Raw genomic sequence first — 17,675 nt, 5'->3', positions numbered from 1 at the left:
AAAGAAAGAGGACCCTGGGGATTACGGTCAAGGCATTTTAATGGAATGTTAGTGTACACCTGTGGGTTTCTAGGTGTTTCCTCCCTTGAGTACACTGAAGCATCAAGGGCATTAAGTAAGCTAAGTGTGTCTTCCTTTCTTGCTCCCTCATCTCTGATATTACCTGAGACAAACACTCAGTACCTTAGACTGTCAGTTGTTGGACACTGAAGAGAGTCAGTCCTTCATTCATTCATGCAACATAAATGTGTGTGAAAGTGTTTTCTGAAAAAAATTGTATTGTGGCAAAATACACAAAACATAAAATTTACTATTTAACCATTTACAAACATACAATTCAGTGACACTGAACACAGTCACAGTTTTGTGTGCAACCGCACTCCCCTCCAACTCCAGAGCTTTTTACTGTCCCAAAGGGAAAGTGTCTACAAACCATATATTTAAAGGTGGTTCAATTAAGAGTACACGATCTGAAGTCTTGACTCAGCAACAAATCTACACATCCACACCTAGTGTCTATTAGGTAATAAAAACATTGGATGAGACCAGAACCCTGCCAGTGAGGACCTTGCAGCCTGGATGCTGGGCCCCCGTCCCACCACAAAGCAGAATGGAAAGATACAAAACATTCTTAGAGGTCTGTACCTTGAAGGAATGCAAGTTTTCCCTATTCTACTAGCCCAGGGAAATAGGAGATGCTCTAACCTGAGGTCTCAGCTTCTCCCAGTTACCAAGAAGTGTGGCTTTCTTTCTTATTTTGTTTTGTTTTGGACTCTTGCACAGGCAGATAGATGATGATGTAATAACTAACATTTGTCTAGAGCCTCTCAGTTGACTAAACCCTTTTCCCAGAGTTCTCATTTGACCTTCACACTAGCAGACAGTAAGACAGAGAACACTACTTTACAGATGTGGAAGCTGGGGCTCAGAGCACCACGCAGTTCCAGGTTTTGCCTAAGGCCACACAACTTGTGTACGGGTTCTTATTCTGAGCAGGTCTTCAGGGGTTAGAGAAAACATTTGGGAGAGGCACAGCCTGGGTAAAGATGGCCCATTCCATACCAGGAAGGAAGAGAGTCAGGCAGGGAAGCATCTTTTATGCACAGAGGCATGGAGCCCAAGTCAAATTGAGTTGTTGAGCTGCCTGAGGGTAATGGATTGCTACTAGCAACAGCTGGGGAGGCTGCAGGGTGATGAGATGGAATGCTTTGATGGGCATCACACTGTCTGAAATGCAACTGAATCACTGCAGCTGGAATAGTTCTCAGCACTGTTTTGAGTGCCAGAAGCAGCAGCTCATTTGAACCAGCAAGGCAACCCATGGGTCTACAGACCACAGGGACCCAGTCACCCAGCTTCTGGGAACTGGGGCTCCAGTGGAGTGGCTCACCAAGTGGTGGGCCTTGTTCTTGATAAATGATGCTCTGTTCTCAACTGCTCCTATAAGGCAAACACTGTTTGCCAGACACTGTGCCAAGCATGAGGCAGAGATTAATGCCTCTGCCCTCGGGAGCTCAGTCCAGCACATTTCACTTATCAGAGCCCTGTGGGTAGTGTGTATAAATAAGCACAACACAGTATCATTACAGAATGGCCTGGGGGTGCCTATGGACTGGATGTTAAATCACACCCTGACACTCTGTCCTTGACCTGGCGCTACACATGCTCAGTGAATTCTAGTTCCACAGTCATGTTACTCAAATTCATTATGAGGTTCCTTGAGCTCTACATGTTTCAATTCCAAGTTAAAAAAAATCCCATTCCTTCTGCCCCTGTTCTTTGGGGATTTTTGCTGAGTAATGCAGTGTTTTTATGGGTAGTATTTACTTTTATAGGTCAGATGGATCCAGTCATAATTCATTATGATCGCACAGACCTCCATGGCCCGAAGAGTCCTCATTTGCTGGGAGTCTCCTACTGCTATGTCAACAGAGTGCAAGTACCACTTCTGAATCAGACCCAAAGTGCTGATGAAGTTCCAGCCCTGAGAGAGGGTCAGTTCTTGGACTTGACTCAGTCCTACTCCAGGATGATAAATGACACAGCCTTACCAATGCTTCTCAGCTTCTACATTGATTTCAGGTCCTCTGCCAAGCACCATATGGTTTCCCAACCCCCATCATTTCCAGGAAGGTTCTTCCTAAGTAGGCCACTTCACTGAAACTGGCTCCACTGAATTGTGTGAAAGTTGGAGCTATGATGTTTGTTACTGTGGATAATTAACATAGTTATTAATAGAAACATTAATAAAGTTAGGAAGTGGGGAAGGTTTAGAAAGATCCTACATCCTGGCAACCCTACCCCTACCCCTCATCATCCCTACCCCTCACCCTGACACACACACACACACACACACACACACACACACACCAGATAAGAAGGGAAGAAATAACTAATAAAGTAAAATCCTATAGATTTTTGACTAAACTTGGCTGGGCTTTGTAATAATGGGAGGAGAGGTGACAGTGCTCCTAAGCCCAGTCACCAAGAAGTTGCTTAAATCTTTGCTTCTGTATGCTTATGTACTGTGATTTCATTATTTTGAAGTAATTAAACACTTCTGATCTGTAGTTCCTCCCTTCCCACCCCCCATCCCTTCTGAGTGAAGCTTTATGGAATGTCTGGATTCCTGGCAGGAAAGAAAACACTGCCTGAGGATTTCTGGCCTCCCGTCACTTCCTCCAGGAGCTGGACACTTCCTTGGGCAGTACATCTCCAGCAGGACATGAAGGAGCTCAAGGTGGAGGGGACAATTCTCAGATCTGAAAGACTTTTGAGTTTCATATCCTTCCTCCAATCCTGAAGTCAGGTAAGGTTGTAGGTAGGAGGTTTGAGGTTGGGTTAAGGAATGAGACAAGTTCTGGCTATGTTGTGTGAAGTATGAGGAAGGAAGCAACGACTGCCAAGCAGAACTTGATTTGTACACAGTGCAGGTGGCTACTAATGTGAGGTCTTTGAAATTTTAAGTGAGTTACTTAAATATGTTCAAAGACCTAAAGGAAACCATGTCTAAAGAACTAAAGGAAATCATGAGAACAAAATCCCACCAAATAGAGAGAATCAATAAAGATATACAAATTATAAAAAGGACCAAATAGAAATCCTGAAGTTGAAAAGTACAATGGAAAAAAAAATTCACTAGAGGGTCCCAATAGCATATTTCAGCATGCAGAAGAAAGAATCAGTGAACTTGAATATAGGGCAAGTGAGATTATGCAGTCTGAAGAACACAAAAAACAATGAAGAAAAGAATGAACAAAACCTCTGAAACCTGTGGGACACCATCGAGCATGCCAACATATGCATTACAGGAGAAGGAAAGGAGAAGGAGAAAAGGGTATAAAGAATACTTAAGGAAATAATGACCAAAAACTCCCCAAATTTGATGGAAACCAACCAAGATGCTACACAAACTCCAAGTAGGATAAACTCAAAAAGACCTACAGCTAGACACATCAAAATCAAATTGTTGAAAGCCAAAAAAATAAGAATTTTGAAAGCAGCAAAACAAAAGCAATTCAACATACACAAAAGAGCTTCAATAAGATTAACAGGTAATTTCTCATTAGAAACCATGGGGGCCAGAAACTAGGAATGGTATATTCAAAGTAGCAAAGGGGCAAAAACGCTGTCAACCAGAAGTTCAAAATCGGACAAAACTATCCTTCAAAACTGAAGGATAAATCAACATTTTCATGTAAACAAAACCGAGAGGGATTTTTTCTATAAGAAATATTGGTGAAGTGAAAAGGCTCTAGATAGTAACTTGAATCAACGTGAAGAAAAAAAGAGCACTAGTAAAAATAATTATGTAATTAAATACAGAAAATGGTATGAATGTATTTTTTGTTTATAACTCCTTTTAAAATCTGATTTAAAAGAGAACTGCATAAATCAGTAACAATAAATCTACGTTGATGGGAACAAAATGTATAAAGATATAATTTGTGACAATAACAACATATGAGAGGGGGGCATGGAACTATAGAGGAGCAAAGTTTTGTGTAGTATTGAAATTAAGTTGGTATTAATCCAAACTAGATTGCTATAAATTGAGATATTAATGGTTACTTACAGGACAGTCATCAAGAAAATAAGTTAAAATATATATAGTGAATGAAATGGTAATTAAAATAGTGCACTAGAAATTAATTATTTAACACAAGAGAAAGTAGTAATGGAGAAACAGAAGAACAAAGAATATAAAATATAGAAAAGAACTAGCAAAATGGTAGACACTCAATCTTACTTTACCCATTATATTAAATGTAAACATAGCAAACTCTCCAATTAAAGGGCAGAGATTGGAAGAATAGATTAAAAAACATAATCGAGGGGCATCTGGGTGGCTCAGTTGGTTGAGTATCTCACTCTTCATTTTGGCCCAGGTCATGATCCCAGGATCATGGGATTGAGCCCTGTGTCTTTCTCTTTCCCTCTGCTTCTCTCTCTCATGTGCTCTCTCTCTCTCTCTCTCTCTCTCTCTCTCTCTCTCTTTCTAAAATAAAAAACAAAACAAAAAGCAATCCCCCCCCCCCAAAAAAACACAATCCAACTACATGCTGTCTACAAGAGCCTTAGTTTAGATTTAAAAGCATAAATAGGCAGAAAGTGAGAGCTGGTGTGGCTATACTGATATTAGACAAAATAGACTTTAAGACAAAAATTGTTACTAAAGGCAAGAAAGACACCTTATAATGATAAAGGGTCAATTCATAAAGAAGATGTAACAATTATAAACCTATTTGAACCTAGAAATAGGTTGAAGCAAACTGTGTTAGGGGAAGGCAGTTCTGTCTTAAATCTTTGACCCCCATGACCATTAGGAATTTATTCCCTTGAGATAAAGTTTTGTCTCCTTTAACTTTTTGTTAAAGTATATACACAGCCCTTAAACCACCAATTGCATTAATATCTTAGCTGAAATTGGTTTAAGCTCCTTTAGAGCATTGACTGCTAGTGACAGAGACAAAAGGTTGAGCTATTTTTGATAGAACATACAGTTATGGCCTGGAGTGGGCCCAGGGTGTGGAGAGTAGGGAAAAGGGGAGTCCAAGATTGAGTGGAAGTGTTAAGAACAGAGGAAAAGTACAGGATGGGGAGAGGTGGAAGAAAGCTAGTGTATCACGGAGGATCAGAAAAGACTTCCGGGACTGTCAAGAAAGACAAATGCTAGACAAGCAGCAAAATAACTAGGGCTTTGGTTTGGTGCTGAATTTCTTGGTTTGGCAACTTGGGGCTGAGGGCAGCAGCAAATACCAGAAGGAGCACAAGGAGTCAGAACAGGGGAGAAAAATGTGGGGCCAAGGATTGTGATGACCACAGGTCATTCTTAGGTACACACCCTGGCACCAGGTCTGAGCTGCTGTCTGAGTCCTGGAGAACCACAGGGAGGGAAGCAGAATGGACTGTGGGTTGAAACCAGACCACAGACACTGGTAAGATATGGGTGTTGGAAAGCCAGGAAACCCACAGGAACAATAAAGATCAGGGCCAAGAGGCAATACTGAAAACAAGCTCATAAGCCAGGCAAATGAGCAGGGCAATTGGGTACTCAAATGAAGTAGTATTTGTGAAAGCCCTCACTTATGGGTACATGACTAGTGTTAGCTGGTTCTAAGTCTGAAATTAAGGCAAGGCTAATGATGGCCTGGGCAGTGACTCAATGTTGACAACAATAATAGCCCGTACTTGTTAGTACCTATTATGTGCTGGGCACTGCGTTAAGTATTTCACATTCATTGCCTCATTTAATACTTAAAATATCCATGGAAAGTAGACATTGAAACCTCCAACCTACAGCTAAACATTAAACCTGTTCAGGTGACTTGCTCAAGGCCATTTTAGCAATGTAAATGGGATGGAATCAGAGGTTTCCCCGACAGCACTCTGCCAGGCCCTGGGACAGGCTCACAGCCACTGGGGTGTCTTTGATCACCATGATAGCTTAAAAGGAATGGGGAGAGGGGGGGTGCTCTGATCTGGGGACACAGAATTTCTCAGAGTCTCTCTGAGGTGCCATCATGCATAGTTGTCTCAAGTGGAGTTGGAAAAAGAAGCAGCAGGGGCCTAAAGACCTTTCCTACTCTCTTCTTTCTGCCTGGACCTTTGAGGATTTGTGGGGGTTTACCTGGTGGGTCAGCACTAAGATCACTCCACCCTGCTGTAACCCCTAGATGCACTTTTCTGAAGTGGACAAATGCAGCCCCAAACCAGGGACTAGGTATAGGGGATAAAAGCATGTGTGGGCTGGGCAACTCCAGGTATAGCCTGCCTGACCCACAAATTCCAGTTGCCATCTCTGCTTTTTTGTTTTCAGAAGCAGGAGAGTTGGTTTGCTTTCTTTATGGCTATCCCTACCCTCTTTCTGCACCCTCCCCATAACATATAATCACACAGCAACACACACCCACACAGATATTGGAGGGCTACTTCTGGGTGATCCCCTGCATCCCACTAATGAGACCATCACCAGTGCCCTCTCTTAGAGAAAGGAATTTCCTGTGAGTTCCCTTCAAATTTGGACTAGGGGCCAGAGCCCCTACTGTCATCATAAGCATTCTGAGCAGGAAGAGCCAGAAGTGTTGAATAGCCCATGCTTCATTTTACTGATGGGAAGAGGGCCCAGGCAGGGAGCTGACTTGCCCAAGACCATGGGGCACCTCCTGGTACTTAGTGCTGGCTTTTGTTCTACACCCTCCGTGGGCTCCCTGGTGCCTCCAAGCACTAAATGGGGGAAAGAAAAGCCTACGAAAAGGAGGCAGGCACTTGCCTGGTGACCCACAGGGCACTGATGCTTTTAGGAGTCTGGGGTGGAGGCTACAGGGAACTCTGACCAGAGGATTCTCTTCTGCCTGGCTGGCTGTGCACAGTTGTCTTGAATCTTCTTGGAGGCCTGTGGACACTTTCTGCTCCTCTCTCTTCTTACATGTCCTGATTGGGTGTGGGTACCACTCACTTCCCTGTGGGTCTGGGCCTGCAGCCCTAGAGCAGTAATATGCAGTGATCTTTATGATCTTTTCACCCAAGCTCCCCACCCAGGGCGAGAATGCCTTTACCAGCACCCTCCACCCCAGTGATGCTGGAGCACTGCTGGGGCTGGGAACTCACCACTACCCAGACAAAGGAACCATACATGGGCCCAGATCATTCCCCTCAATGTGAGTGCCCTGTGCTGGTAGAGTCACAGGGATGCTGAAGCCTATAGCTATACTCTGCTTACTTCTTAAACACCAGCTATATGTCAACACCACAGCCTCACTTTCTTTTTTGTAATACAGTCCTCTGGAAAAATAAACTAAAATAAAATGAAGTCAGTAACTGTGGACCTGGTGCTGGGTCTCACTGCCTGCATGTCAATCTATCCCATTAATCATCATGTACAATTTTCCGAAGAGCTATTTTGAGAAACATTGGAAAATGGCTTTCACAGAGCTATGTATACCTTATTTATACTCCAGCAATGGTCGCTCTGTTTAGCAGCAGATGGGTTTTCCCCCCTAATTTTCTTTTCATCTCTTAGTGAAAGTTAAGTAGGAAGGAAGCCCTCTCCCTAATCATGGGCACACACTTAATACTTAAATCACCCGCAGTCCACCCTGGAGTCAGGGTCATGGGTGGGTGGTTGAGAGAAAAGGCTGTGGGTTTCTTGTAAGGCACTGTTCCCAAGACCCCAAGGGAACAAATACAGTAGACATGCTGGCTGCTTAGAGGCTGGGTTCTGCAGCCTGGCAAGAAGCAGGGCCCCTGGAGGTGGGGTGTGGAATAGAATGTGGGTGCCCTGGCTTGCTTTTCTCAACCTGTGTGGGCATCTCAAGGTCCACGAAGCATGTGCCAAGAGCATCCCATTGATGTCCCGAGGAGCCAAGGGAAGACCAACTACCCTGGCCCTGCCCAAGTGCTTTATCTTTGGCCTACAGGAAGCAGCAAGTCTGCCCTGCACAGTTGCCATGGCAACCACAGTGCTGCAGCTCCAAAGGGCAAGGGGAGCAGAAGGGAGGTGGAGAAAGCATGTGGTGATTTTTCTGGAAAATCCCATCTGTTTCTTTTCCCCACAAATCCAAGCTGGGGGAAAATGGGCATCTGGGGTCTAGAGAGAGAAGAGAGAGAAGATTTCAAAATGCTCCAAGAGCAGCTTTCCTGACTAGATGTGCTTCCCTTCCTGTTGGTGGAGGCAAGTCACTGACACAGACAAAGGTTTGGGCGGGTTATGGTGGAGGCATCCAAGTGGGAGCCTATGTGCAGGATTCAGGGTAGCTCCTAGGACCCCAGGCCTGGGTGGAACAGTTCTAGGAGGACTCCTATCAGCCACAGCAGGATTTCTTTTTGGCAGAGCGGTCAACCTGTATGGTGTCCTCTCTTGCTGTATCTTCTTGTTTCTTGAGGATCCTGGGAGAGGGGAAGGTATAGTGTCAGTAGAGGAGAGCTGCTAGGCCATTGGGTTATATATAGGCCATCTGGATGATAAGGAGGGAACCCAACATCACCAGAGCATCAGAGTTTTCTTTTTTTTTTTTTTTAATTTTTTTTTTCAACGTTTTTTTTAAATTTTTATTTTTGGGACAGAGAGAGACAGAGCATGAACGGGGGAGGGGCAGAGAGAGAGGGAGACACAGAATCGGAAACAGGCTCCAGGCTCCGAGCCATCAGCCCAGAGCCTGACGCGGGGCTCGAACTCACGGACCGCGAGATCGTGACCTGGCTGAAGTCGGACGCTTAACCGACTGCGCCACCCAGGCGCCCCAGCATCAGAGTTTTCAAAGTCTCCCCCTGAGAAGTGCAGGTACATAACCATAATTTGTAAAGACAAAGTTTAGCCAATATGGATCCTTACACCTCCTCAAAGAAGCCTCCCCAGATTTTCCAGGTGATGTAAGTGCCCCTGACAGCATTTTGACCATTCCTCTGTAAAAACCCCATCACTCCATGTCATAATGCACTGCTTCCTTGGTTGGCTCCCTGAGGTGAGAAAGCTGCTTGAAGGCAGAGACTATATACTTTGTCTCTGTAGCCTATCGGAGTACCTGGCACACAGTAGAGACTCAAAGAAGATACTTTTTGGTTATTAACTCTATAGAAGGTCTGTCCCATGTTGCCACAGTTGCAGATTAAATGTAGGAGGTGAAGAATTAAAAATAGTGGTAAGTATCTTATCCCTGCTTTATACTCTCAATGTGCTTTCACCTTAAGCATCCCTTTTGATTTTACAACAGTCTGAGTAGGCAGGGAGGGTATGATTGATGTTCCTATGCTGGGGGCAAATCTCAGAGAGGTAGACTTACTTTACCCCAGAATCAGTGGCAGAAAAAAGCCTAGAACTTTCCTCATGGTCTTCCATAACTCCACAGTCTCTCCAATGCATAGAAAATGTTATTCTGGGTTCTTAATTAATCAAATGAAAATATTTACAAAATTCCCCAGAATGAGTGCTGAACCCCAAATGGGCACTATTAAGTATTTGTTGGATGGATGGATGGATGGATGGATGCACTGGTGAATTAATGGATACATGTAGGGATGCATAAATGGATGTGTGAATGGGTGGATGGATGGGTGGATAGACTGGAGGAATAGGTGGATAGATGGATAGATGGATGGGTGGATGGATGAATAGGTAGATGGGTGGATAGGTGAATGGGTGTATGGATGGTTAGGTCGGTGGACAGATAGAATGAAATGAATGCCAAGATGGGTAAATGAGTGAATTTCCAAGTATTGAAAATGGGGCCCTGTATGGTTCTTTTTTTTTTTTTTTTTAATTTTGGTATAGGCGGAGGCTTATGAAACCAGTCTTTTGATGGAACTAACCCTTTGAGAGCTGTCACCTTAGATGCCTCTCGTTCCCCCAAATAGCCCCTCCTCTCCCTGGCTTCTCCTCACCCTCCCCCGTGCCCATATTATAACTGTTCTTGTTCCTTGCTGGCTGCCAGCTAATCCCTGCTAAGATATTAGCCAGTGTTCAGGGACCTATGATAAGACCTTTCCTGGAAGCATTTGCATTTAAAAAGAGGATCCCTGGGAAAAGGGCAGCTTTTAAGACCCAGAAGAAGAAGACTGGGGTGGGGGGGGCAAGAGGCAAGGGGGCTTTCTTTTTTGTCCCTATTGTGTTTCAGAGGGCTGTTTCTGAATCCCATACAAAGCCCTAGGCCTCCAACCCCTTTACCCAGAAGGCTCAGGCAGACAGAGGAATGGCCTCTCAGGGGTGAGTGCAGTGCTTCCTACCAGACCCTGTTTGCTGGGATGTGCCTCCTTCCTTACCTGGCTAGATGAAGTAGGGACTCTTTGGTGTTGTGACCGGAATAGGCACTGCATTCATAGAAGATCAGATTGTTCTCCTAGAACCATAAAGCAGAGGGGACAAAAAGAGAGTACTGGGGGAGCTCGAGGGACCCATGGGAGGAGAACACCCCATCTGCATCGGCCCACCTGCCTCACTTCCTCTCACAGTCCCCTTTAATTCCTCTCCCCATCCCTGCTCTCTTCAAGGTTGATTTCAGTCTCCTCAGGCTCCCTGCCTAATGCAAGTTCTGTAAGCATCTCCCAGGTGAGCTATAACAATTGTAAAACACAAAACAGTATGCTGCCTTAGTGCTTCACGCTTTCACAAAATGCTCTCAGGTATGTAGATGCCCATTTCCTTTTCACACCAGCCTGTGGTGCAGGCAGAGGAACAAAGGCCAGGATGCACCACATTCTCCACAATGCACAGGCAGGGAAACCAAGGGCATAGTATAAAGGGCGGGTCAGTTCATTCAGTGACTTATTGAGTTAATGGCAGGCTTCCCAGCAGCTTGTTTTGCCCAGGACACCGGCATTCCGCAAACTTTGGGGCAGATGTCACTGAGGTACACCAGTAGGAATTCTCCTTCACACCAGTTAATTACTATTCCAGATGCCTAGGCTGTCAGCATTCATGTCACAGGACAGTTGTCGATCACTTCAGGACGCAGAGGCTGTGCTGCCTGCGTGGTGGGGGCTCTTGGCTAAGCCTCATCATTATATCCATTTATCACTCCTGTTAATAGATTTCCTGCTTCCTTAGGACATTGCTATTGGCATGAAACTCTGGAGGCTGATGCCCTGTGGGGATGCAGGCACTGAATGAGGACACTTCTGTGGCTTGCAGATCAGGAGGCTCTAGACACTGGCCCCCAGTTCAGCTTTCCTGGTTCACACCCCAGAGGCCCAGATCCTACCCCTGTCCACACTTGTGCCACAGCCAGACTCTGGGTCAGTCTTTGGAAGAATGAAGACTTCACGGTGGGAGGAGGGAGAGTACATAGGATCTAGAATTGGAAGGCATGACCCACCTTTCAGCTTCAAGTCTTGACTCCACCCCTGAGGACCTGTACGATCACTTGAATTAATCACTTAACTGCTCTGAGCCTCATTTGTTTGTATGTTTGTTTTTTAACTGACCAAAAAAATAAAATAAAATAAAATAAAAAAGGGAAAAAATGGGATGATAAAAATACAGGCCTGCAGTTCATTAATCAAACTCCTTGGATATAGATGTACTTTGGAATCCAGAGACTCTGAGTTTCACAAAAATAACAGATGTATATACTATATACTACCCTGAGTTGGTCTGGGATAGCACCCTATGATCAAACATATTAATATTTCTTGAAACATAGGAAAATTCATCCAAGTGAGGTAAACAAAAAGACCATAAATGGCTTCATGTCAGTCCTGGTCAGATTTTTCTCCCAGACAAAACACTAGAAACCTTTCTGTTTCAGTATTGTGAGCATTGTGGGTAAGGGACTGCAGACATGTGGCTACCCTCTGACCCTTCGCAGGAACACCTGCCAAACCCTTCCTGCTCCTTTTTTACTTGACTCTTACCATCTGTGCCCATTTTCCTGACCTCTGGGGTCACAAGTCCCTGTTTGTTTATTTATTTATTTATTAGTATTTTTCAATGTTTATTTCTTTATTTTGAGAGAGAGTGAGAAAGCATGTGAGCAGGGGAGGGGCAGAGAGAGAGAGAGGGAGAGAGAGAACCCCAAGCAGGTTTCCTACTGTCAGTGTGGAGCGCAATGTGGGGCTCAAACTCACAACTGTGAGATCATGACCTGAGCCGGAAACAAGAGTTGGATATTTAACTGACTGAGCCACCCAGGCACCCCTATTATTATTATTATTTTTAATTTGAGAGAAAGAGAGAGAAAGAGAAGGGGTGGAGGGAGAAAGAGAAAGAACCTCAAGCCAACTCCATGCTTAGCACAGAGCCCAACATGGGGATTGATCCCATGACCTTGGGATAATGCCCTGGCCGAAATCAAAAGCCGAATGCTTAACCAACTGAGCCACCCAGGTGTCCCATGAGTGCCTGTTTAGAGCAAGCACACTAAGAGATATGGAATCCTAGGGCTGGAAAGCACCCCCACCTTCTCAGACATACAGGTTCCTGAAAAGCACTCGGAGGCAGTAGAAACAGCCAAGGAGTGCCACTGTTTGTGCCTGATTTCCAACAAGCCTTACTGGCCTCCAGCTTGGGCAAGAGGGCTGATGCTTATTTTAATGGTAAAGTTTTGAGGGCATGCTCTGAGTTTATCTTGGGTTCACCGCTTTTGGACTCAATATTGATCAGAATGGATAAACTCGTGAACAGAGCTGTTCAAAGAACAGTCTGCCTTACAGAGAGTGAGTGTTTCATCCCTGAAGGTGATCAAGTGGAAACACAGAGGAAGGCATTCAAAGATCAGATAGGGGATTTAAAGAAGTAACCTCCTAGTATCTAAGAATCTATCATTCTGAGTTCCAGGGAAAAGTGTTTGGGAAAATTCCCCATACGCTAGTCACTCCTAGCCAGCTCTATCTTGCAATGTGTGACTTTCTATAGAAAGTTCCACATGCACGGGCATCCACATGCCATTCCCACGATGCCAGGACACCCATCTTGCCCACTTGCTTCCTTCCCAGGGGGCTTCCAGGAAAGGCTCCCACCAAGGCTCTTGGGCACTTGCCTGACTGTCCTCGGGCTCATACCCTGTCCAGAGAGATGGAAAGTTTGCTCTTTACCTTGGCAAGCTTCTCTCCAAGGCCTCGGGGAACTTCCCGCTCTTTCTCATTGTCAATTTTATTGCCCAGCAGAAGAACAGGAATGCGGTCTCCCACAGCTTCCTGCAAAACAGATAATCCCCCAACTGAGAGAAGCATCCAGAAGGAAAACCCAGAAGGGCAGGCTTAAAATGCTGGCAGTAAAGATACAATCTGGCTTGCGAATCCCCTGCTGCCACAGCAGGCCAGGCGATAAGAGTCATCCCAAAAGCTGAGAGCCTCAGTTTCTGAGGCTTCTGTGAGGTGTCTGAGGCCTCCCTCCCTTCCCACTCACCCTTGCTGGATGGGCCATGCAGGCTCCTCAGGTGTGCTGTGGGTAGCAGCATGAGGGGACAGAAGACATTCATGAACTATGTGTCTTTTTCTAGCACTTACGGTATCCCTGAAAACATTCCTAAGTGACCAGACTTCGTCTAAATGAACCAGAACAAACCAAAGGAATTAATGCAATGCGGTTTGGAGCATTTCTAGGGACTGTCTTGATTAGACATGGCATCTCCAGGGGCCTCATATTGAGCACATAAGCTCCCTGAGGCGTGGGGCCACAGTGCCTATAAAAGGATTGTTGTGCACCTAACTGGAGGTCACCACGTGGGGCAGTACAGATAGATCACTATTATTGGGTGCTCTAGCTCTGACTAAAGGCCCACATGGGGAAGAAGCATGTGGCCACAGAAGCTGCACTTCTTGGGCCAGAAGTAACACGTTTGTTCAAGGGGTCAACCTTCTTTACTCCTCCAGTGACTGTGGCATATCAGCCAAAGACCTGCACCCTAGAGTCTCTGCACCCCAGGGCTTCCTCCCTTGTGAAATGCGTGTACCTTTTGTGCCCCTCAGGAGGGCAAGCCAAGGGCCCAGGATGCACAGCTATTAAGTGAGTAAATATGGTAATATTCACATTTAAGCAGGCTGTGATTTTTACTTCGTGAGATATTTAATTAGGGGCTTTTAATAATAATTTGGTAAACAATAGTTATTCATCACAGAGAAATGTTTTACGAAATAGAGAGGGTTAGGGGATAACACAAGCTAGTAATCACTTACAGTGTTGTCAATGACTCAGCTGCTTTATCTCACCATTTCAAAAAAATGTCCAAAGTCCACCCAATAGGTACATGTATTTTAAGTTTGAATGCAATTATATTTGAAATTAAGCCTCAATGGTTCCTTAATCTACACATTCATTTTTATCGCAGTTTGGTAGTGAAAAAAATTCTCATTTCCTAAATGAGAACGTTAAGGCTCAGAGAATCCCAAAGAACATTCAATAACAAAGTCGCTGAGTTATGAGGACCCTTTAGTATATGGGTCCACAATTCTCTAATGTTTTTCTCTAAATTCTGATTTCCAGTGAACTCTCTGCTATTTAGTGTCTTATTAACTAGAACTCTCTAAAAGTGGTATTTCCACTTATCCATGGTAAGATGGTAATTAATGTTGATAATGATGACTCAAAGGCACTACATGATCTTTACAGTGTCTTCTGATCCATCAGAAATAGATTAAATTACGTGTACTGTAATTGACGTGCTAAGTAGATTGCGCCACATTTCAATTGTTTGCACATGAGAAACCACTAATGGCATGCAGACAATGCTGTGGCTCCCTATTACCAGAGTGTTGGGTAATGGGAATACCCCCATTTTCTGACTCTGTTGTGCCACAGAAACTTGTGTGAAGACTTTTTCACAGAAAAGGGAAAAAAGAGAAGGAAGCAGGGAAATGGGCCAAAAGGCTTGCTGTTTGGAGCACATGAGAGATATTTGTAGATTTATGTGTGAGGAATGACTAAGGCTTGTGGGATTTCTTGACATGGAAATGCTGAAAATATGAGCATCAGACTTGAAGTCCCAGGCAGAATTCGAACCCGGATTCTGGTATGCTGGAATGGGTGACGGCTTCAGTTTCATCACTTGCAAAGGGGATAGTGGGTACTGAATGACTAAGCATCAGGTAAGGGATAGTCACAAGCCCAATATTGGAGGCCCATGTACCACAAAGAGCAGGGCTGCCTCTGGGTGGGGAAGGGAAGCAGTCTTCTTTTTTAAAGCAATTCTTGGGTATAAAAATAAAACATCTTAGAAGGAGCTGATAAAAGCCAAGCCCCCAGCTGGAGCTGTGGCTTCTGTTCTTTGCATTGTTCCTCTCTTACACAAACACTCTGGACACCTCACTTCCCCTCTGTGGACCCTGGCCTGCCACTGATAAAGAATCAGGCCTATCTCCAAAGTCAAGGCAAAAACAAGTGAGAACACATGGAAGGCCGGAAGGTGTGCTATTCACCATGGGAAGTCAGCCACCATCACCCTGGCCCAAGACTAGTCTCTGACACAGGGCCATGGGGAGGGCGGGGCTTAGGGTGGGTGTCTCATGGTCCTCTCTGACTTTAACATCAAGTCTTGAGCTATCTGCCCAAACCTGACACCTTTCACATACCCAACCCGTTGTTCAGCCTGGATACTGCTTTGCACAAAGAGGCTCATCATTACCTATCAGATGAAGCAACACTTCCTTTTAAAAGTCAAAAGCACACCTCCTTTGGCAAACAAGTCTAAGCCCCACCTGATTTCTGTTGAAATTTCTATAGATGCTTGGTAGAACTCCGTAGGCATGGCAGGTCAGAGGGAAGGAATTGAACGTACTTAGTTGGGCATACAGTCTCTGTCTGTGTGGGACCTGTCAGAATCACCACTTTTCACAGAGTCTATTCTGTGAGCTATGAGATGGCCCCAAAAAGCTGGTTCCTATCCTCTGACACTGACACAGAAGCCTCTCCATACCTTCAACCATTTTAGTTGCCTTTCTTTGAACTTGAGCTTGTTGGAAGACAGACGTGCTAAAATTCAAAAGATTATCCACCTCTGACTTTAAATAACATGAGCTGTCAGCTTGGAGCAGAGGACTGGCATTCAGCTCAGAACGTGCAGCTGCTGGGTTTGGTTGGTTGGTTGTAGTGTGTGTGTGTGTGTGTGTGTGTGTGTGTGTGTGTGTGTGTGTTAATATCCATTTGCTGGGAGGCAAGAAAAAGCACTTAGCCAGGATAGTGCTGCTACTTCTCTGGAGCCAGAACAAAAAATTTCTCAGCACATTAAAGCATGTAGTTATGCTAAGAAAAAAATGACTGCAAAATTATGTCTTGGGGGTTTCCATATTTATCCACCCCCTGGACTATGAGTCAAAACAAGATTTATTTGTGTAGTTAGTTTTAAACTGCCAGCACTCCAAGCTCAACTTGGAACAGGGGGAAAAAATCAAACTGCTATTTTTTGCTCTGTGCTGTACATTGTCACCAATGACCAAGATCACAGAACGAGAATTAGCTGGTGGTCCACAAAGTGAGAGGAGAGTGAACCTGGCCCCTTTGAGCTAAAGGACTGTTCTGCTTTGGGACGGAAGTGGGAAGGACTGAAAAAAGAAACGAACACCTATTTTTCAGAAGCAGATTTCAACCATGGGCCATGTGACGCTCTTGTCACATAATGCATAATGCAGCATAATGCAGTGGCAGAGCCCTAGATTCCAGTTCTGGCTGGGCGTCTGGCAAGCTGTGGGTACTTTTGGACAAGTCACTTCCTCTCTCTGGATCGCAGGACTTTTCATCTATAAAACAAGAAGCTGCATTAGATTAATCTCCAAGTTTTGTTTTGTTTTGTTTTGTTTTGTTTTGTTTTCGGAGACACTGCTCGTGTTGGCTTAATGACTTCAGTCATTTTCCACTTCCTTGACTTATAGGCCTAACAACACAGGGCTATCAGAATGACAAAAGATCAAGACAAGAAATTCAACATACCCGGGGTGCAGACATTGGGGACCAACAAACTGGAATTGGACCAACGAACGGCCCATTCAGGCTTGTACCAAATCCCATTTTCCCTATCTGATACAGGCCCCAAAGTCTCCAGATGTCCAATCTGTTCCATGGTCTAACCATGGGACCCTTAGAGCCCAACCAGTTTCTTCTCTAGATTAGACTGGTTGAACTGGTCCTCCGAAGCAGAGATGAGAAGGAGGTAGGGGAGGGTTTGGAATACTGCATTGGCAGGAATGGCTACCTGCTTTGATTTGCTATCACGTACACAGGAAATGTAAAATGGCACAATAATGGGCACAGTGTTGGGCCCCTTCTGCAGAAGGCCTGAAGGCAAGGTAAAGCTGCCTGGACTTGGGGGGTGAAAACTACGGTGGGTGGGGTGGGAGAACAGCCATGGGGGCAGAGCTCTCCCACCTCATAAAGCAGGGCATGCTTTCATTCTCTTTCAATCTCAAAGGATTTGGGTTCCCTTGGGGCTGGAAGGATCCTCTAGGGTCCTCTCATCTGCGCACACTCCTCCATCCTGGATCCCCCCTCCCTCCCTCAGAGGACCAAAATGCTGTAGCCTGTCAGCATGTGGGGGCCAGGAGGAGCCCTTCAGAGCCTCTGGCCCATTCGGTCATTAGGTGATTGGCCAGTTTCGTGGCCAGGAAGTGCCAAGCTGGGGTGGCGAGAACTTCCTTTTCAGGGAAGTCCATACCTCCCCCAAGCATCTGTTCCCACCCCACACAACCTCTTCCAACAGCGAGTCTTTGCCACGTGTAATCTGTGGCAATTTAAGTCCTCTCTTTTTACACTG

At 45.0% G+C, this 17,675-nt stretch overlaps 1 protein-coding gene across 10 annotated transcripts in view; it reads right to left on the bottom strand.

Annotated features, from left to right (window-relative positions):
• Positions 1 to 258: 258 nt before the first annotated feature.
• CRACR2A (calcium release activated channel regulator 2A) overlaps positions 259 to 17,675 on the bottom strand; it is a 138,731-nt gene continuing 121,314 nt past the window's right edge. For 8 of the 10 annotated variants that reach the window (XM_058743993.1, XM_058743992.1, XM_058743991.1 and 5 more), the window contains 3 exons: positions 13,027 to 13,128; positions 10,258 to 10,334; positions 259 to 8,388 (listed from right to left, as the gene is read on the bottom strand). In XM_058743993.1, the coding sequence (XP_058599976.1) occupies positions 8,304 to 8,388; positions 10,258 to 10,334; positions 13,027 to 13,128 (264 nt within the window). In that variant the 3' untranslated portion in view covers positions 259 to 8,303. Of the gene's footprint in view, positions 8,389 to 10,257; positions 10,335 to 13,026; positions 13,129 to 15,924; positions 16,666 to 17,675 lie in introns of those variants that run through there. The other 2 variants (XM_058743999.1, XR_009265956.1) reach the window with 2 other exon arrangements.

The sequence above is a fragment of the Neofelis nebulosa genome, chromosome 8 (assembly GCF_028018385.1).
Source record: "Neofelis nebulosa isolate mNeoNeb1 chromosome 8, mNeoNeb1.pri, whole genome shotgun sequence".
Taxonomy (NCBI): domain Eukaryota; kingdom Metazoa; phylum Chordata; class Mammalia; order Carnivora; family Felidae; genus Neofelis; species Neofelis nebulosa.
Note: the sequence above shows the minus strand (reverse complement) of the source record. Positions and strands in the feature narration are given on the sequence as shown.